Source organism: Fusarium pseudograminearum, chromosome 2, assembly GCF_000303195.2.
Source record: "Fusarium pseudograminearum CS3096 chromosome 2, whole genome shotgun sequence".
NCBI lineage: Eukaryota > Fungi > Ascomycota > Sordariomycetes > Hypocreales > Nectriaceae > Fusarium > Fusarium pseudograminearum.
In genome coordinates this window covers 5,316,774-5,337,162 of record NC_031952.1, presented here as the reverse complement: position 1 = coordinate 5,337,162, position 20,389 = coordinate 5,316,774, and the positions used below count along the sequence as shown (strand labels likewise).

The following is a 20,389-nucleotide window of genomic DNA, read 5'->3' as shown; positions in this document are numbered from 1 at the left end:
ATAAGAATCAGCAGTCTCTCTCCTCAACGTCATCAAACCCATCACCTATTTGAAGTGACCAAAAACACACGAATATGGAAGCCCGTGTCAACCAAGCCAAGAAACAACTTCTCGAAGCCGGCAGAAAGGCCCAAGAGTGCAAAGACAAAGCAAAACGTGACTTTGAGACAGACAAGATCAAAGATGAAAACCAAGCATTTCAACAATGGGCCGTCATGAACGTGAGTGCAGATTTCTAGGTATAGGGAGCCTGATGGCTGATCAGGGAACAACCAGTATCCTCAACTCGATGCTATGTATCAAGAGTATGACGCAGCGCAAGGCGCTTATACCGGAGTCTTACAGGCTCACAGTGCAAGTGAGGCGATGGAGTGGCAGAAAGAGAAGAATCGTGTGCATATGGAGAAGATGCATAGTGATGATCAGTTCGAGAAGGTGTTTATAATTATTCTCCCCGAGGACTAAGGCAGTATGGGGAGTCTAGAGTCGGGAATCACGAGCATAATGGACGAAAGGAACCATGACCAGAAAATAATGCAAGGTAGTCTAGGTAATCGCAAATGGAGCACCAGGCAGAGGCTATGATCTCTTTAAAAGACAATGCAGTTGAAGTCAATCTCTAACAAACGCTCAATAAAACAAACAAACGCTATGCAAAACACCCATGGTTCCTTAGTACACGCTCCTCCCAGCCACACTTCTCCCATCCATGCTTCTTCGATCCATGCTCCGTCGGTCCATACTCCTCCTGTCGACACTCATAGCCCTCGCACTTCGCCTATCGACGTCGACGACGGACTTGCCGGATGAACTTCCCCTGCCCGAATCTACTGACCTCGGCGGCATGATCCTCTTGTTCATATCAATAGGTCTGGCAGAAGCCAAGCTCCTCCTATCAAGGTCCAGTGATCGCACTTCAAAATCAGGCTCCCTCTCCATCTCGGCAACGGTGTGTACCCTCCCGATGTGGTTGATCAAGGTATCCGCCGTGGGACATAGGACGTCCTCTTCACGGAAGCGACTGCACAGCACGCAGGCGAACTCTCCTTCGGGGGTGTGGCACTTGACAACAAATCGCGGACTGACATGGAACTCGAGCTCTTCGTCAATCTCACGCTTGTAGCCCTGCTCTGTGACCAGGCGTGTGGCCGTCTTGCCAATCGCCCAACCATCATCGTCTTCTACGTCGAGGAAGACGTCGCAGGCTGGACAGAGGCAGTCGCCACGTGGTGCGAAGCTAGAAGAGAGAGGTCGCTCGGGAATGTATTGTAGATCGAGGGCATAGCGACAGTACAGAGGGTCGTCTCTGACGACGGTGGAAGCTCGCGAAGGCGGGGGAAGGGCTTGCGGAGGTGGGGGAATCGGGCCCTCCAACTCGCCTAGACGCTGTCGCTGTTGTCTCAGGGCGCCAAGGGAGCCCTCTCGCGCGGCATCAGAGGCAGCGACAAGTCTGGCCATGTCCGCACGGTCAAGTTGTCTCCCACTGTACAGGGCATCCTGCAAGACATTGATCACCGTCTGCTGCAGCGCGATGACCTGTGCCTGTAGTTTGTTCTCGGTCACGACGTCGCCAATGGCGAATCGGTTGCCGTATCTCTGGTATCCATCTTCGAACTCGCGATTGATGAGGGCGCCCGACCGTTCGAATGAGGATTCGACTTCGTCTCGTATTCTTTGCCTGTCGTGGGAGGCCCGGTCGCGTTCGTTGGAGGCTTTTTCGACTTGGGCCTTGAGCTTCTTGATCTCTTCGTCTTGGGTGGTGTCGCGTTTAGCCTGTATGCGCTTCTCCTTTACCCGGTCCCAGAGGCCCATGGATGAGGTAAAGGTTCCGACGAGGGTAGAGCATAGTGTCGCGATGATGAATGTTTTCTAGCAGAGTCAGCGCCGAATGAATAAGGGACAGGGCGTGTTTACCTTGAGGTTTTTCTCCTCAATCATGTTGGCGTAGTTCATGTTGGGTGATTGATGTGCAGAGTTGAAGTTGTGTTCTGGTGCAGCCGCTCTGTTTGTGTCTCTCTGTATACTATCACTGCTTGATGCCCAACGACCCTTGGAGCGTCGCAGATCATCGGAGAGTATATAAGCCTCACGTCTCGGTCCCAGCCAGGGTCCCTAGGGCGCACAATGATGGCATACTCTGCAGATATAAAGCCGCACACCGCAAATTGATAGGGTCTTTGGTTGAGAGGAGCATTATTTCTCTGCGGCTTTACGTAGCTTGTCATCCCACGGGACGGCTAACATTCCCGACCGTGACGTCACTAACGAGAATATGTGCCAAGTTTTTAAACGAGGGTTGTGATTCGTTAGTCCAAGGCTTGGTGTGATGCTTGTTTCTCAGAGTTACGCTCGATGCCCCAGACTAAGAGTCTTGTCTTTTCTTTGACAGGATAATTATAGTATGAAACGAGATGTCGGGAAAGCCAAGACGGCTTAGGCTTTAGTCTTGTCGGAACGTTTAGATTGATCTGGTAGAGGATGACTGAACAAGGTACTGTACAGCAGCACAAGGTACTACGGTACCCTGGTACTTGAAGCCAACATCACACAGACGTACGGATACAGTGGGCCGAATCGTCTTCAGAGGGAGTCTAGCCCCAAATTTTAGTTACATCATGCTGCAGCTTAAATATCTAGTTGGTGAAGACAGAATAAAGTCATCACTCATAGCCTCATACCACCACCACTCATTCAATTTTGTCCCTTTCCATTGTTAATTATTCCCAGGTGACTCAGCTCAACATCGTCGCCGTCATGCCTTTTTGTCGTGCCTCTACTACTTGAAGTAGCAAGTGTCGTCCCACACAAATTACCAACATCCTGTATTACCAACTCTTCCTCATCAACATCCTTGATCCGTACAAGAGACCGATCAACAAATGTGGCAGTTCTGGATCGGCTCCTGTTTGTCGTGGTTTCGTCCCCAGGCTTTCCACCGGCTGCGACGAGCTGGAACAGTTGGCGGATAGGTGCCATGACTGCTACCACGAAGCCAACGTTGAGTTCGACGTTGGCCCAAACGACTGTCGATTGCAACTTGCTATCTATATAGTTGTAAGTACATGGTGATACAATATCCGGAGTCAACTTACCTGTTTCACTAGGGTTTGGGACAACCTTGGCCTGCAATATCAAACGTACAAGACTGACTACAGTCAAGCTATTCTCGTGTTAGTGTCTGAAGACAACCATAAGTAATGTCTCGACTCACAAGATTCCAATACCAAACATGCACATGACCCGGACCTTCTTATCTGTTCTCAACCCTAAATTGTAAAGCTGGGTCATGGGCAGAACAAGCATCCAGGCATCAACGCAAAAGTCGACCGCGCAGTGTGCCAATATGATGATGATGGGCTTCTTGTATTTGTCCATGCTTGCGGCAAGGTCTTCACGATCCCAAACCAACTCGACGATGCGTCCTACCGTAAGCTGGACAACGAGAAGGGCTATCGTGGTGATAGTGTTGAAGGCGAGTGTTAACCAAACCATACGCCTGAACTTGTGACCCGGGAAGATTCTCAAAAAGAAGAGGAGAATAGAGGTCTTTGCGCAGGCCAGGCCAGCGATGAAAAGTATCTGCCAGACAAATATGTTCTGCACAATAATCAGCATTTTCATTGGTAGGGTATTGTCGCTAGACGTACCTTGAGTAAAGGGCTGAAGTTGGCAGATTGATATAATGCCTGGGTGGACCCAAACCCATCATCGGTTGCTACAGAGCCAAGGTTAGTTGTAGTCGATAACCAGCAGTTGAAATGTGCTCAAAAAGGACTCACTCCGAAGAAAAAAGATTGTGCAAGGGACAATAATACACTGACCATATGTCAGTTGATTATGCACGCAGAAGTGGTACGAAAGGAATGACATACAAAGGTAAGAATAGAAAAGGTATCGTCGAGTCCCCAAGGCGTCGCGACGAATATTTTAGAAGCGATTAATAATAGTACTGCGACGAGACTGATGCAGGTCCACGCAATGACGATGGCTCGATACTTTGGACGGTAGTCTTCTTGAGGGAAGTTGCATACTTCCGAGACAAAATCGGCGAATTCTATAGTCGTGTTAGACTGGTAAGAGGCGTGGTTGATGTACAAAACATACCAAGTGATTCTCGTATCGTGCACTTGTCTGTAATGCAATCCTGTATCATTTTTTCCATATCCCTAGCTGCGCACATGGCTTCGATGCTCGAATTGGCGACTGCTGGATTGCTCATGATCTGAATAACACATGGTAGCTGTTGACCATTATCGTAATTAGCAACGAACTTGTCAAGATGGTTGAGAGAAACCGTGAGCAGTGGACTCGGTACTTACAGAGCATTTTGGAATATCCTCGAGAGACACTGCCGCAGCCAAGTACGACAAATAGGCGACACAGAGAGTGATTGCCACACGAAAGGAAACCATCGTGATAGCAGCCACTTACAAAAGCGTGATTAAAAATTGCAAGTAGAACGAATTGGACAAAAGAGAAAAGCTGCGGGTAAATCCATTTTATATTATCAACTTGATCAGAACTCACAAAACGCCTTGGACGAAACGGATATCATGCGGACAAAGAGGTGGGCTGACTGCTGGATCTATACTGGCTTTTTGCTTTCTTTTGTTTTTGCTTTTGCTTCCAAGTCGAACTGGTGCATCATGTTGGCGGAACGCCGGTCGTGGTTACATTGGATGCAGTTCTATGCTTCTTCAGGACAAGCCCAATCCTGGGTCTCATCGCCACTAGGTTCCGAGCTATCATAATGTTGATCAGGGGTCATCATTACGGGCTCTGTAAGCTGCACGGCCCCAACTCTAACTCTGTAGATTTCTGGTCAAGACATGGGAAAACACGTACGGTATATTATCGCTTCGACGATGTTTAAAATTTACTGACAAGTCTATAAGTCGTCTGCATATCTCTGATGCGTTGACCTTGTTCACAATGCTATGCGAAAAATGCGGACACGAGGTGGAATTGCAAGGTCTTGGGAACCCAGGCACCCCCCCATCTAGAGGCCCTCATTGGATGATGGGCTATATTTGACTAACAATTGCAGATGATAGATCAAAAGTGTCCCACTATGATGAAAATGAAACCTGCTATGTCTGAGATCCATCTGACTCGCTTTTCGCCCACCAGATTTCTTGCTGTTTGCTCTATTTATGCGTTATGTAGTAATATCGATCTGTCACATGAGTAGTTTACTCCACGTCTTTTTGCCATCATCGTTGATGCAGCACAGTATATCATCGGCCAGATCCCTCGATTTGGACGTGGCCGCTGTGAACATGACTGTTGCCGATGGGTCGACGTAGCTATTCAAATCTATCAGAAATGACCAGGTTATTGTTTTGTTTGCAAACATGTCCTCTCTTTGGAACCATTCTTCGAATTCTGCCTTTTTTCGCAGATGCAGACTGAAGCCCATCGGGCGACTGGAATATTCGTTGCACCAGTCTTTGTAAGCCTGGTCGAATGCGAGGCGCATCTTGAATTTGAGGTTGGGGAGTTGACGATGATAAAGATGGATTGACCTCAAAGCATCTCTATGTGTCGAGGACATAACACGGGCGTCATTCATGTCCACGTGGACCTGCAGCTCTCTCAGCGAGGGAAACTCGTCCAAAACTCTTAGTCTCCCATTGCGTAGCCATTTTCGGTATTCCCGAAAGAGGCGAATTTTCGTAACGCTCTGCAAGTTGATAGCACTGATGGGTGAAGATTCGCTCAGAGACAAAGGCACACTCCCTCGTCTCCACTCCCAGCGAATCGGCCAGTAGAACCTCCTCCGAAAGACATTGTCACCGAATAGAATCGGCGTCGCTTCTCGGTTGACTGTCTTGCATGTCTGCAGAATCTGCGGATGGATCCTCAAGTCAGAATCGAACAACTCCTCTGCCAGAACGCGAAAGCTGCCGACAGGTGTGGTGGAGCATAGAACAGGGAGGTTATTGGAGACGAGGAGATGGCGATAGATGGCGAGACGCAGCTCTCCTGGAAGCGACAAGAAAAAAGAAATTCTTGAGACAGAATTACTGGTGGGATTTATCACGCAAGGGTCTGAGTCTGGGCCTGCGTCTGGGTTTGGAGGGTACACGTGGGCCAGAGGCCGACCGAGTACTAGCGCGCCGTTATGGGTTGTCAGACGAGACTGGACTTTGTATTTCCGAGAGAATTCCTTTTTGCGCTCCGGTTTGTATTTTTGGGACAATTCTTTCTTGCGTTTCGCTCTTGCTTGGGAAGCTTCGAGAGCCAAAGCGTCCACGTCTAGACAAATGTCATCCAGATGCGTCTTGGTCCATGCTCTACTTTCTTCAGGAGGAACATAGCGAGTTGGTACGTGCAATTGCAGATGCCCATGTGAAAAGATGAGGTGAGATTGCTGTTGCATTACGCTTTTCTTTTTTTTCTTGGTGGCAAAAGGTCTTGGGTCTTTCTGGTTAGATTGCAGGACGATGTAATTATGTGATGTATCAATTCGACAGGCCTCCATCTTGTAGTCATTACGGATCATCAATATTCCATTACCTAAAGGCAGACCATCGATTACTAACCAGCCGACTGATCCTTGCAACACTCTTCCTTTGGCAACATATACATCTTGTCTGGCTCATTTTACAAGTCTATGCAGTATCATCGTATCTAAACAATCATAAAACCCTCTCTGTAATGTCCTTAACTCCATCCATTCCCGCCGATATTTTCATGAGAGTACCGATTATCCTTTCCTTTACATTCTTCCTCGCTTTCCGCGTCCGTTGTCACCGTGGCCGCCAGGAGCTCCATGCTTAGTGCGAGGTCGGTCGGCCGTGATGTTCAGACCCTTGACGCCCTTCAAACCCATCTTGCCAACAGTGGACTTTTGCAAAGCTGGGGTTTCGGGAGATCCAAGGCCTGTGTACGCAAACTTGTTGCCCTGGCGGACGAGCTCGGTCTTGTCCCATTTAAGAGACTTCATGTGGCTGTTGTAGTAGCCCAACCAGGCTTGGTAAACCTTTGCCTTTGCGTCGTCTTCCATCTTGGAGGCTAGGTCGATAACGTCCTGAGTTGGCGACAGGTCGGCCTCACGGGGCTGAAAGTTGATCTCTTTGAGGGTGTACTTGGGGAAGAAACCCTCCGTTTCGCAGACAATGAGGATTCCTCGGCCATCAGCGTCCGCTCTTGCAGTTCGGCCCAGACGGTGGATGTAGCTCTCCTTGTCAGAGGGCAGACCGACTTGGATAACAGCGGTGACACCAGGGAAATCCATTCCTCGAGCGACAACATCGGTCGCTACGAGAATAGCGTTGCGAGCAGTTCGGTATTCGTTGGTAATCCGGGTCCTCTTGCTCTGTGTCATGCGGCTGTGCAGAACCGACACGGGCGGCAAACCGGGGGTGGCCACGAGGATGCTGTTGTAAAAGTCGGCAATCGCAGCAGTAGTCGCAAACAGAATCGCCTTGAAGTCCTGGCCTCGAGTGGCCTCCTCGCGAACGACTCCCACCATGGCAGGCGCCAAGTCGGAAAAGGTAGGAACCTGGACAAGGAACTGAGGAACGCGCTCATGGGTGTTGACCTCACCCTCGGGGATGGTCGAGATGAACTTGTACTGAGGTGAGCACACGAGCTCGGCCACCTGCTTCACGTGGGGAGCAATGGTAGCAGAGAAGAGCATGCCCTGGCGGTTGGTCTTGGCCTTGTCAGGAAGTTGCTTGACAATTGAGCGAAGATCCTTGAGGAAGCCCATGTCAAGAAGACGGTCCGCTTCGTCGAGGACCAGAGTGTCAACGTGGCGCATGGAGTAACGGATATCCTCGCTGGACATGTGGTCCAAAAGACGACCGGGTGTAGCGATGAGAATCTCACAGCCGCCGAGGATAGCTCTCTCTTCGCGGTCCTTGTTGGTTCCGCCCATGACACACTGCACGCGATACTGAGGGAGGTTCTTGAGAACCCTGGTGGCCTCGGCTGCAATCTGCTGAGCGAGCTCGCGAGTGGGTGAAATGACAAGCAGAGAGATGCCGCTGCCGGAGCCGCGCTTCTGGTTGATCATGGTCTGCAGGGCAGGTAGGAGGAAAGCCATCGTCTTACCGGTTCCAGTGCGGGCCTGAACGAGGCAGTCGTTGCGCTGGGGAGGAAGAAGCTCGTCCAGAGTACTGGCTTGCACAGGTGTCATGAACTCGAACTTCATATCGTTTGTGATGGTGCGCACGACGATGGGATCAACCTGGTTGTTCTCCAAAAGACTGTCGAAGCGACGTGTGCTAAAGGCACCTGCTTCGGGGGCAGCTGCGGCTGCGGGAGGAGCAACATCCTCCATAATGGTATTCTCGGAAGTGTCTTGCTGCTGCTCAGGACGAGGTTGGTTCTGGCTGGGTCTTCCGCCGCGATGAGATTGAGATTGCGAATGCATGCCTCTCTTACCGCCGCGGCCGCCTCGACCGCCACGACCAGGGCGACGTTTGTTGCCGTCCATTATCAAAGAAGAAAAAGGAGATGTGTGAAGTGCGGTGATTGATTTGAGAGGGAAAATTGAGAGACGTGGGCTTTGAAGAAGTGCAGTGTTGAGGCGAAGGCGTTGCATGTTTCTTCTTTGTTTGGTGGGAGCAGATGATTTTGATATTGAGAAAAGTCTCTGCTTTGTACCACAGCGCTAGACCGTTTGCAGTAGCGACCTTCATCGCAGGGTCCAGGCGCTAAGTTTAGTTGGGCCACGGCGCTGCAGGGAGATAAGATAGGGGCGGGGGAGCTGCATCAGCCCCTAAAATATTCTAGACTAGGTAGATTACTGGGTCCATTCTTGCCCGTCTTCAAGAACAGGCATCAACAGAGAGAAAGATTAAAGAATCTAGAACGGAGACAGGGAATAAATAATACGTCAAGTGTCGACGTGAACAGTTTAATGTCAAATTAAAGATAATGTAAGAAAATGGATTGTCCCAGTCGCACAGTTGCTGGTAAATACACGCCTACCAAGGTACGTAACATGGCTGGATTTAGCCCTGTGGAATTGCCATGGAACAAACACCAGCTTGACAGCGACCAACAGCACACACCACATCCCAGCCCAACCCAGGAAAAGGAGATACAAGATTATATTTAAGCTTGTTTCATTTCCCAGACTGGCAATGTCCATTCCAAGAGGCACTATTCAGGTCATCACATCATGTCCCTATCAACACCAACTAACTTGTCCGGCCCCGCATAAAGAAATGGAAATTGTGTCCTCTCGCGGCGGCCGTATTTCCTCATTGGCCTCTTCTAAACTCGCCTCTGAGACATGGTCATGCCGCTCTGGCACGATGCGACCTTGGGGCACGGACTGAGACATATATAAGCTGAAATAAGTATTAATACCTTGGTGCTCTCTCGTGTCAATTTCCAACCTCGCTCTCTATACCCATCTCCAGCATGGCTACCGTCGTTATCATACCTGGCTCTTTCGCGAAGCCCTCACTCTACGAACATCTCGTTCAAAGTCTCGCTCGCGATGGCATACAATCCGAGATTGTCGACTTACCTTCTGTCGGTCGAAAGGAGGGTAAAGCCCCTGCTACCCTGAGCGATGACGTTGATGAAATCGCTTCTGTCGTGGAGAAAATACTAGACGAGGACAAAGAAGTCATCTTGCTGGCCCATTCATACGGTGGCATACCGGCTACTCAAAGCCTGGAAACACTTTCACAGAAAGCGCGACAATCCCAGGGGAAGAAGAGCGGCGTCACCAAGATCGTTTACCTTGCTGCGGTGGCGCTACCCGTCGGCGGATCCGTCCTGGCATTGCTAACTGCCCCAGACTATCTCATAATCGAGGCAAGTTCACCTTTCTTTCATAACGAGGTGCGTAAGTCACTGACTTTACAAGGATGATTACATGACCCTCACACCTGAATGCGCACCCTTCATCTACTCAGAATCACCACCTGAAGAAGCTCTCAAGCTGGCAAGAGAACTACCACAGCACTCGACGGCTTCATACAGAGATCAACTTACATATGCTGGCTACAAAGATGCCGAGGTGCATTACATAATCTGTGAACAAGACAAACTTGTTTTCCCAGAGTACCAATTTGGTATGCTTGAGTTACTCAAAGGCATGACGAATGGCAAAGTTGGGGTTCATAAGATCCAGAGCGGACATGCACCTCATCTCAGCCAGCCTGACAATCTCACCAAAATAATCAGGCAGATCGTAGAAGAGAAGTAATAAATATCCAAGTTTAGACTTTTAGTCAAAGTCTGCCGTTGGGAAATCAACGAACGCACAAACGGCCCAGTATCGTAATGACTGATGAGTGACCAGATCCCATACAATCACAGTGGAGCCGGTAAAAAGGAACTTGATAAAAATAAGTCAAGAGCGTAATAAAGAATACCCGGGACGAAAGTTGAGCTATATTACTGGGAATGAAGAGAACTTGTTGATAAGATGCTTTGATCAGTTTCCTGCCTCCTGTATTTGAGATTTGATTCACTTTCATGTGCGACCTTGCCTCGACTCGGGCTTGCCACTCCTAGACTGGATGATGCTCCTGTTTCCTGGTGAATGTGTTCTGTGTAACGTTGCGCGCTTGTCACAAACTTATTCGAATAGCCCTACGCCTATGGAATGCACTCTCGGCCAAATCAACTAATTCCGAGTCCGAATGGGCTTCTATGTAACATAGACTGCGCTTGTTCCACAAATCAACCTTCAAGGCGCACAAATCAACCTGCGTACTTCTTCACCCCACAATATTGATCACCAAACAGAACCCCTTAAAGATCCCATGACCTTGTTTCGCCGCTCGTGAGGAGAAATAGCCTTCCGCACATGCGAAATTTATCTCGGGATGTGACAGTAATAAGGTTGAGGAGAAGTACCCGGTCTGAGTGGGTGATAGATCATAAACGAGGGGAAGCCCTAATCTGAACTCTGCCTCACATGAGAACTCACATGAGATAAAGACACGTCGTCATTTGAGATGGAATTAACTTTGTGTTGACGATAGTGATGAAGAATTGTTTCTGTTTCTTCACACTCCTGGTACTCTTGAAGTGACTGTCTAAAAGTATCCATATTACTTATCAACCGCCCCTAGGGGTTTGGCCTTCACTATTACTCGAGCATCACTTACCCACGGCTCCTTTTGTTTGCCTGGAATAGCAAGACTGAAGCTTTGTTTGTACAGTCGCGCCTGCGCGTGATCAACGGGGGTTTGTGTGACCTTCCCAACTTCAACGTGATACGGTGAACCTTCTTTCCCTTTACCATAAAACCAGGCCGCTGCCTTCTTCCTTTCCCAGACTCGAATTCTCTTCCTTTCACATCAACCTGAAACCTTTTTGCACACACCAAAGTCAAATCTGACCCTACAATTACACAATCAGCCTGCGTTGCACCTTACCTAATATCGTCAATATGGACAAGATAGAGGTCGACATTTGGAAGCAGGACATGTCCTGGTTCGACAAGTACTTCAAGGGTATTTGTTGGAAGCGCAACACTCCCCAGCGCGTCCTCCGCGGTATGTCCATCGAGCGCGGCGTCATCCAGCATCTCCTTATGCCTACCGCCCACGAAAAGGACAGCAACCCCTGGCCCGAAACACAAGTCGTCGGCATAGAAATCTCTCGTGAATCCGATCACGATCACAACTCCGCTATCGGTATCCTCTACGATAGCGCCGACAGAGTCTTCCAGTCTCAGCCTACCCGCCTTTTCCTTCACGGCTTCTACCTATGCGGAGATGAGCTAGAGCTTTGGCTCTTCGATCGCGTGCGCCTTTACCGGTCGGGAATCGTCCACAACGTTCCATTCGAACAGTTCGAACACGACTTCATGAAAATGAACGATGCACAGCTTGGACTCAACCCGATGATCTTCCATACCAGCGAAAAGTCCCAATATGTTGTTGTCAAGGGTGACGAGGTGGAAACATGCGACGACAAGGTTGAGCCCAACTCGACATACAAGCTTTGGCTGGACAAGGAACCCATCACACGCCCTCAGGTCATCGTCAGTGATGGACCTACTGTCTACCGAGCAACAAACGACAAAGGCGACGAGGTCATTGTCAAATTCTCTCTCCGCGACGAGTCAAGCCGAAAGGAGGAGATGTTTATGAAGCGAGTTACTGAACTCAACATTTGGGGCGTCAACCAGCTCATCGCCCAACGACGCCTGGAAACAAACAAGTATCTGACAGCATGTGTCGTCATCTCTCCAGTCGGCCGTCCCGTTTCCAACTACCGAAGTGTCTTTGAATTGATTTCCTGCCTTCGAGATGCCATCAAGGCACACCGGGCGCTGTACTTTGACGCCGAAATCATCCACAGGGATATTTGCCCGGGAAACTTCATGATCAACAAATCACCTGGAGCTCAAAAAGGCCAGCCTTGCGGGTTTCTCATTGATCTCGACAGTGGCAGGGATCTACGGGTTCCATTGGAAGGCCCCGTTCCCGACATGATTGGAACAAAGGCTTTTATGGCCATCGATGTTGCGCGCCACGATGAGGATTTCATCGCGCACACCTACCGACATGATCTAGAGTCGTTCTTCTACTGCTTCATGTGGCTCGCTATCGCTGAGCATGGAGATGTTTCCCCCGACAGCCGAATCTTCCCCTGGAACAAAGATAACACCGGCTGTGTTAGAAGCGCCAACCAGAAGATCCAAGATATTTCTGACAAAGAGAGGTTCTCAGCCATTGTTTCAGAGTTTGCACCAGCCTTCAAGGGTACTGAAGAGTTGGCATATGCTCTGCGCAAGATATTGTTCTTTCCAGACGATGGACCCTTTTTTCTGGGGACGAAGTCAAGTGTAGAGGAAACAAATCAATTGTACGATGCGGTAATTGATGCCTTGGACCAGGCGGTATCACGCATGACTTGACTTTACTATTACGCCAGGAGATGGCTTGTTCGGATTATGTATCCAGGTTCTGACAGAACAAGGAGGACGTTTACAAGTAGACTTCGAACAAAGTTAGCACTGGCGAGACGTTTGCAGTGGAATTTACCCTGTTGCTCCTACGATTTATTGAGTTGTGAAAAGTTATACAATGCTTTGGGGTCGGTTTTATTGATAGACAAAGAAAAAGGAGGAAGACAAATAGGGTTTTGCAGAATATCACTCGGTCAATATGCATTCTTGGCTGTAACATAATGTTCGTTTATAGCTAGCCCTTGTGCTGTTCTTCCCATGAGATGCGCACCAACTCAAACTAGAGCCATTTCTAACGTTTCATGCAGCGGAAAACTAAACAAAACGGTTGAAGTGGCCCACCAATCAAAAACAAACCAACTAATCCTTCGTCATCTTCTTACTCGGATTCGGTTTCTTACAACCCCCCCTGAACCAAGCAAGATGTTGGCCAGCGCTAGATTAACCCTAGTTCTTTAGTCTCTCCACCAAAGGAGTTCGTATTCGGACTTTGTCGAAGAATCTGAGATCCTTGATTAAGCGAGCTAGAGATACCTTGCGTGGTAAATGATCCTCCGTATTAAAATCTATTAAAACGTTCAACGTGCCTACCCTTTGAAGAAACCGTGACACTGTTATCTTTCTTGTCAGCATGCTTCGTGAGATATTGTATGGTGCAGCAGGGTTCGTCCTGTTTGCATACACGCTAGAATGGCTCTTCTCCATGTTTGATGACCCGAGAGAGCCGGAGCGTCTTCAGTCGAAAATACCACTTTTTGGTCATCTAATTGGTATGATGAAGTACAGTTCTGGCTATCACGGGATAACTAGGTGTGTAAACCAGTAATACTGCTGGAGAATAGTTATTAATGACCAAGACAGCAAGCAAACAGACCAAGAAATCTATACAGTTGCCATCTTCAACACCAAACTCTACGTCGCCAAAACGGCCCGCCTCATCCCTCTGATCCAAAGGTCTAAAACACTTTCTTTCCGTCCCTTTATGCAAACTGCTGCCAAGCATATGGGCGATGCCAACCCTGCCACTTTCGAAGTCTTTGGGAGTGAGTGGGTTGACTCGTTCAGTCATGCCCATAAACATAGTCTTGCGCCGGGACCGAGTCTTGATGAGCAGAATTTAAGAATGGGAGACCGTGCGTTGATCGATATTGAAGAATTACTGCCTAGAGAAAAGAACGGCGTGAGCAAGGTGTCATTGCTAGAGTGGGTTAGGTACGCGGTCGTGCAAGCGAGTGCCTGTGGTGTTCTAGGCGTGGAGAATCCTTTCCGCGATCCTAAGATCGATGCAGCGTTTTGGTAAGTAAAAGACCAACAAATGTTGCAAGATTAACCGGAGAGCTAACGAAATCAAGGAAATGGCAAGATTATATGCCTCTCCATCTCATCAACCTCGACATCACCAAAAAAGGCTACGCAGCTCGCGAGATCGTCTTTGATGCTTTCCGCAAATACAACATGAATATCCCCACCGACGTGTCAGCAGTCTACATGGCTCGTCAGCGCACTATGCAAGAAGCAGGCATCGACGAGGATGACATTTGCAAGCAGCAAGCTACCTTTGGAACAGCAGCTTTTGTCAACACAGTTCCCATTATGTACTGGACCATCTACGAGTTGTTCTCTAGGCCTGAACTTCTTGAAGAGGTGCGACGCGAAGTTATCGAACATACTGTCAGCGGAAACAAAGAGACTGGGTTCGTGGTAGACGTTGCAGCGCTGAAAACACAATGTCCTTTGCTTTTGTCTATTTATCAAGAGACACAACGCACAAGACATGTTCATGCAAACATTCGAAAGGTGACGGAAGATACACTCCTGGACGACAAGTATCTGCTCAAAGCTGGCCAATTCGTCATGATGCCTGGCCAGCCCGTGCACACAAACCAGACTACGTGGGGAGAGTCGGCTGATGTCTTTGACCCGTATCGTTTTATGCCCAAGGATGGATCTGATAAGAAAGCGATCGCGTCGAGTAGCTTCGTGGCTTGGGGCGCGCCACCACATTTATGTCCCGCGCGACAGTTTGCCTCGACTGAAATTATGATCGTTGTGGCTCTACTTTGTGTTAGATGTGACATGAACCCTGCTTCAGGTCAATGGGTAAGGAGCCCGGCGCTGAACACAGGTGACATGGCCACTATTTATACACCCAAGAAGGATGTTGAGCTTGAGGTTAGAAAGAGAGAGGAGTGGGATGGTGAATGGAGTTTGATAATGGGAGAGAGCAAGACGAGAGTTTCTCTTGCATCTGGGTAGAATGATGGCAGGTTAGAGTTTGTAGATATGTTCTGTGTTTATCCGAGATGACTGCAAAATGGGTTATTAGATATTGGGTACCTTGAATAAAAAGAGTTGTAAATATCTTGACGTCAAGAATGCCCTACACTAAGCAATTTGGCATCATGAGACTATTCTTAGCCGGGGTATTTTCGTATGAGAAAATAGTGAGTCATCCCATGACCACAGTCTGACTATCAAGGTTTTATTGTTTGAGTTTCTGTTTCCAAATGCTGACGTTCGGAATAATGCCTCTTGTTCGGTAGCCGATAACTCCGACATCAAGCGATGCCCTCATGGGACTTGGATTATATGGATACAACGATCCAAATAGGACTTCGAGATTGCTAATGAGAAATACCTGGTATTGTCAAGGCTGAAAATGATTGATTCCATGCTGCGCCACTGTCGGTTGCCTCAGTTGAGTCACGCTCTTACTCGGCACTTCGGAGAGCAAATCCACTTTTTGGGGCTGAGGGCCTCAACTCTAATGAGGGGTCGGCGAAGTGTGTGATCGATTCGTTCATAGGGCTGACTCCCTGCCTGGCCTTGTTCAACCATAAGCACTGCATGAGTGTTCTCGCTCCTCTCTATTTTCAACCTCAGTCATTCCTACATCTCCCGCCTTATTCTCGCTGAACATTACTCAAATACTTTCCTGTTCCTCCAGTATCACTGCAATACCTCTACCATTAACTGATCATCCCGTTCTACCACCCTGGTTTCATTGGGACATACCACAACCATGACTATCCATCAGGATCCCATCCTTCCCAAAATGCGCGACATGTCATTATCGGACTCCACAGAGCCTACCCAAAACGGCATCACCAGCCCGGTTTCAGCGCAACACGAGAAAATTACCCCATCCAAGACAGGCCTCCTCTCGGAAAGTGAGAGTGAGGCATGGCAGAGAGCTATAGAGAAAGTCGTTAGATGCGTCGTATCTGTCAAGTTCTCACACCCGTATTCATTCGACACAGAAATCTCCAAGACAAGCGAAGCAACTGGCTTTATTGTTGACGCTGAGCGAGGGTAAGATATTTGTTGTCGCGAGAATCAGCGCTTATGCTAACTTTTCAAGCCTTGTCCTGACCAACAGACACGTAGTAGGACCTGGGCCGTTCTCTGGGTATATCGTCTTCAATAATCAAGAAGAAGTAGAGGTCCATCCAATCTATCGCGACCCCGTCCATGACTTTGGGTTTCTCAAATTTGACCCAAAGGCGGTCAAGTATATGGAGCTCACTGCCATGCAACTACGACCCGATCTTGCCAAAGGTAAACTCGCAACATCACACATGAAACAGTTATCTAACATTTTACAGTTGGAACAGAGATCAAGGTCATCGGTAATGATAGCGGCGAAAAGCTGGGTATTCTATCTGGCTTCATTAGCCGTCTGGACAGAAACGCCCCCATCTATGATGGCTACATGGACTTCAACACCTGCTACTACCAAGCCAACGCTTCCGCATCCGGCGGCTCTTCAGGATCCCCTGTCGTCAATGTTGACGGCCATGGAATCGCTCTTCAAGCTGGCGGCCGCACAGATGGTTCAACCGATTATTTCCTCCCACTTGATGGCCCACTCCGAGCATTAGAGCAGATCCAGAATGGCGACAAGGTGAAAAGAGGAGAAATCCAGACTGTCTTCAAGCTCAAACCCTTTGACGAGTGTCGGAGACTTGGGTTGAATCCAGAGTGGGAGAGTGTTCTTCGCAAGTCTTTTCCGGGAGAAGACAACCTCATCGTGGCGGTTGACGTCCTGGCCGAGGGACCGTCAGACGGTAAACTGAAAGAGGGAGATATCCTCATCAAGATCAACGGGGAACTTATCACGCAGTTCCTCAACTTGAACACCATCTTTGACGAGAACATTGATCAAACAATTCGCGTCCTCGTCCAAAGAGATGGAGAAGACGTAGAAGAGGATATCACGGTGCAAAACCTCAACGCCATTACTCCCGATCGCTTCGTCACTGTCGGAGCAGCTTGCTTTCACGACCTCTCGTACCAGGTTGCACAGCGCTACGTCCTCCCCTGTCGTGGCGTTTACGTCTGCAAAGCAGGGCCCTTCCATCCAACGCACGATAACTACCTCATGGTTGACAGCGTAAATCACAAAAAGACACCTAACCTGGAAACCTTCGTGCAGGTGCTCAAGAATATCCCTGACAGGGCCCGAGTGGCGATCAAGTACTGGCACGTCTGGGAACGGCACACCATTCGTAGTGCTGTCGTGGCCATTGATAGGCATTGGTTTCAGCGCATGAAGATGTTTACGAGGAACGACGACACTGGAGCTTGGGATGTTGATGTCCTTGCTGAGCCACTGCCTGCGGTTCAGCCGAACAAGCTGAGTGCCTCGTTTGACACGCTTGAGCACATCCCGTTGAGAGCGGTAGCGGAGATCGTGAGGAGTTTCGTCAACGTCAAGTTCTCTGCTCCTGTCCTGATCGACGGACAGTCTACCCGTGTTCATCGGGGTATGGGACTTGTAATTGACGCCGAGCGTGGATTCGTCATTATCTCCAGAACGGTTGTCCCCACAAAGATGTGTGATATCGAGCTCACCTTTGCGGACTCAGTTCTGATCCCTGGAAAGGTTGTGTTTTTGCACCCTTCCCACCACTACGCCATCATTCAATACGACCCCAGTCTTGTGGACGCACCTGTCAAAAGCGCAAAGTTCAGCACGGAGCGTATCTCGCAGGGAGCTTCCACCTTTTTTGTTGGGCATAACGATAGCGATGAGATGGTCTATGCTTCTACAGCCGTCACAAAGGTTATACCACAGGAGCGAGAACCTCCGAACCCCCCTCGAGGGCGTCCTATCAATGTTGATAGGATCGACGTGGAGACCAGAATCGGCGCATACTGCAGCAGCGGTGTTCTCGTTGCCGAAGATGGCTCCATCCAAGCTCTGTGGGTTGTGTACGAAGTGGAAGATCTCGATGAAGCTTGCTTCGGATTAAGCTCTCAAGCTATTGTTCCCATTGCGGAGAAGCTCAGTCAAGGTATTATCCCCAGCTTGAGGAGTCTATCCGTGGAGCTGGCAGCTGTGACGATCATAGAGGCTCGCGTAATGGGCGTGTCGGAAGAGTGGATCAGCCAAGTGCAAAGCAGATCATCCGATCGCCGGCTCTTCATGGTGAAGCGAGCATCTAGCGGTCTACCCAACTCCCTGGAAGAGGGCGATATACTGCTCACCCTAGACGGAAAGCTCGTTACGCAACTTTCTGACGTGGAGGCGATGTACTGGAAAGAGTCGCTCGATGTCGTCGCTGTGCGAAGCGGTGAGCAGATCAGTTTCAAGGCCCAGACCGTTCTTGAAGATGAGTTTGAGACGTCGCGTGTTGTCAACTTCTGCGGTCTGACCGCCCAGAAGCCACACCGGACTGTTCGACAGTGCATCAAGAAGTTGCCTAGTGAGGTGTACATCACAAGCTGGCTAGTCGGTTCGCCGTCCAACTTGTATAGCGTTTATGCGACGACCTTTATTACGCATATCGATAACAAGCCAACGCCTGATCTTGAGGCCCTGATGAATGTGGTGGCCAACATCCCTGACAAGACTTGTAAGTGCCAAGCCCCCACCTTGCTGTGATCATCATTAACTTTTGGATACAGACTTCAAGATCAAAATGACAGACTTCTCAGGCACTCCATCTGTTGTCACTATCAAGAAGGACGAGCGGTATTTCCCAACGGTAGACTGGATCCGTGACGAGACACAGGCTGAAGGGTGGAGGAGAATTACGTACGAGAATGGGGAGGCTATACAGGGTGAGGGACTTTATGGTATCTCGCTGTAGAACGATTTCACGAGATTATGATTCAAGACTTGGCCAGATGAATGGTTTGGAGGATGTGTACGATAGGTATTAAGAAATAATGAGATTGTATATATATATATATAAGTGATGGTGTGTTTCTATGGCTTCGTCTTGCTACACGAAGCATCATAGAGGGGTTCGCGGTTATCAAGGGCAACACCACAGAGAATACTCCGCGACTGCAAAGAAGATGTCATCAAATGGTTCCGTGATCTTTCCTCCCCATTCCTCAGTCCTCCACTCGTGGTCCAACTCAACTCCCAGCAAAATCTTACAATACCCCCAATAGTCAGGATACCACCCTGCCTGCTCCCAATCAATGATGCCTGTGATGGTATAAGTGCCAGGAGAACCCGAGACCATGATATTTCCCAGGGTAAGATCTCCATGACTAAAATAAACATTGCCTTGATCCGGGAGTATGTCGCGGTACATATCAGGGTGGTCTAGGCCTTGGATCTCTTTCCCTGGCTGGGGATCCTGGCGGGTTGCAATAGCGAACAGCCAGTCGTTGAACTGTTTAATACTAGACAAAGGACCTCTCTCCCCGTCTATCCGAAAGAAACTGTCTTGTAGTGGTCCTCGGCGGACAGAGCCTGGAGATGGTTTAGAGGGCAATCAAACCTGAGACACTGAATACACTCACCGATGATTTCGGGCGATTGCTTGAGCGTCCTCAGTGTACCAATGATGTCTTTGAGTTGGTTCTGAAGTGAAGCCTTGTCATGCTCAGTAAGCGATTGCCAGGCTTGTCGGAGTGTTTCTCCCGGCACAAGGCTCATGTAAATGAAAACCCGATCCCCGTGTTTCCTCCAACCAAACAATTCTGGTACTGGAACTTCGCCATTTGGAAACACTTTTCGAATTGCCCACAAGGTTTGCGCTTCCTCGAGATTTAGATAAGCTTGAAGATTTGTTTTTATGGCCAGGTTCAGCTCTTCAATCGTAATGACATCGGCCCCACGATTTCCATATTCCTCAAATAGAGATGCTGGTGTTGGGAGTTGGGGCCTTGCTTGGGTACTATCGCGGGTCTGGAAGAAGGAAGAGTCGAGGAAATCCATCTCGGGTTGCGTAATGTCCGGTAGAGCCGAGACATCAATCCGCAAATCGTGCAGCGTGTTTTCTCTGTTGGCAGACATGTTGCGTGGTGGTTCAAAGAAGTAGCCTTATTGCCGCATAATCTTTGGTCGAGATGATTGCGAGTCGCTCTTGTCAGCACCACAACTTGATAGAGTCAGAATTTTCACCACCCTCCAACAAAATCAGTATAAAACTGCTCGGTCTGGTGGTCTAGTGGTATGATTCTCGCTTAGGGAAAACCCTATAGCATTGCTTGCGAGAGGTCCCGGGTTCAATCCCCGGCCAGACCCTT

General features: G+C 49.0%; 9 protein-coding genes across 9 annotated transcripts; 5 read left to right on the top strand and 4 right to left on the bottom strand.

The window, feature by feature from the left end:
• Positions 1-74: 74 nt before the first annotated feature.
• On the top strand, positions 75-465 carry FPSE_10662 (uncharacterized protein; the record flags this gene model as incomplete). Its single annotated transcript, XM_009263779.1, has 2 exons — positions 75-221; positions 277-465. 2 exons carry the CDS (start codon positions 75-77, stop codon positions 463-465), a joined length of 336 nt encoding a protein of 111 aa, XP_009262054.1.
• Positions 466-672: 207 nt separating this feature from the next.
• On the bottom strand, positions 673-1,953 carry FPSE_10661 (uncharacterized protein; the record flags this gene model as incomplete). The annotated part of the gene is made up of 2 exons (XM_009263778.1): positions 673-1,869; positions 1,915-1,953. 2 exons carry the CDS (start codon positions 1,951-1,953, stop codon positions 673-675), a joined length of 1,236 nt encoding a protein of 411 aa, XP_009262053.1.
• Positions 1,954-2,691: 738 nt separating this feature from the next.
• Positions 2,692-4,412, bottom strand: FPSE_10660 (uncharacterized protein; the record flags this gene model as incomplete). The annotated part of the gene is made up of 8 exons (XM_009263777.1): positions 2,692-3,044; positions 3,093-3,160; positions 3,212-3,597; positions 3,648-3,715; positions 3,780-3,816; positions 3,873-4,054; positions 4,105-4,240; positions 4,320-4,412. The coding sequence occupies 8 exons, from the start codon at positions 4,410-4,412 to the stop codon at positions 2,692-2,694; spliced, it is 1,323 nt and encodes a 440-aa protein (XP_009262052.1).
• Positions 4,413-6,721: 2,309 nt separating this feature from the next.
• Positions 6,722-8,446, bottom strand: FPSE_10659 (uncharacterized protein; the record flags this gene model as incomplete). The annotated part of the gene is made up of 1 exon (XM_009263776.1): positions 6,722-8,446. One exon carries the CDS (start codon positions 8,444-8,446, stop codon positions 6,722-6,724), a length of 1,725 nt encoding a protein of 574 aa, XP_009262051.1.
• A 935-nt stretch (positions 8,447-9,381) lies between these two features.
• On the top strand, positions 9,382-10,177 carry FPSE_10658 (uncharacterized protein; the record flags this gene model as incomplete). The annotated part of the gene is made up of 2 exons (XM_009263775.1): positions 9,382-9,810; positions 9,836-10,177. The coding sequence occupies 2 exons, from the start codon at positions 9,382-9,384 to the stop codon at positions 10,175-10,177; spliced, it is 771 nt and encodes a 256-aa protein (XP_009262050.1).
• Positions 10,178-11,371: 1,194 nt separating this feature from the next.
• FPSE_10657 (uncharacterized protein) lies at positions 11,372-12,847 on the top strand (the record flags this gene model as incomplete). The annotated part of the gene is made up of 1 exon (XM_009263774.1): positions 11,372-12,847. One exon carries the CDS (start codon positions 11,372-11,374, stop codon positions 12,845-12,847), a length of 1,476 nt encoding a protein of 491 aa, XP_009262049.1.
• A 682-nt stretch (positions 12,848-13,529) lies between these two features.
• FPSE_10656 (uncharacterized protein) lies at positions 13,530-15,154 on the top strand (the record flags this gene model as incomplete). The annotated part of the gene is made up of 3 exons (XM_009263773.1): positions 13,530-13,708; positions 13,760-14,194; positions 14,251-15,154. The coding sequence occupies 3 exons, from the start codon at positions 13,530-13,532 to the stop codon at positions 15,152-15,154; spliced, it is 1,518 nt and encodes a 505-aa protein (XP_009262048.1).
• Positions 15,155-15,920: 766 nt separating this feature from the next.
• On the top strand, positions 15,921-18,993 carry FPSE_10655 (uncharacterized protein; the record flags this gene model as incomplete). Its single annotated transcript, XM_009263772.1, has 4 exons — positions 15,921-16,210; positions 16,260-16,456; positions 16,504-18,756; positions 18,809-18,993. 4 exons carry the CDS (start codon positions 15,921-15,923, stop codon positions 18,991-18,993), a joined length of 2,925 nt encoding a protein of 974 aa, XP_009262047.1.
• Positions 18,994-19,161: 168 nt separating this feature from the next.
• On the bottom strand, positions 19,162-20,156 carry FPSE_10654 (uncharacterized protein; the record flags this gene model as incomplete). Its single annotated transcript, XM_009263771.1, has 2 exons — positions 19,162-19,610; positions 19,661-20,156. 2 exons carry the CDS (start codon positions 20,154-20,156, stop codon positions 19,162-19,164), a joined length of 945 nt encoding a protein of 314 aa, XP_009262046.1.
• Between the last annotated feature and the right edge of the window lie 233 nt (positions 20,157-20,389).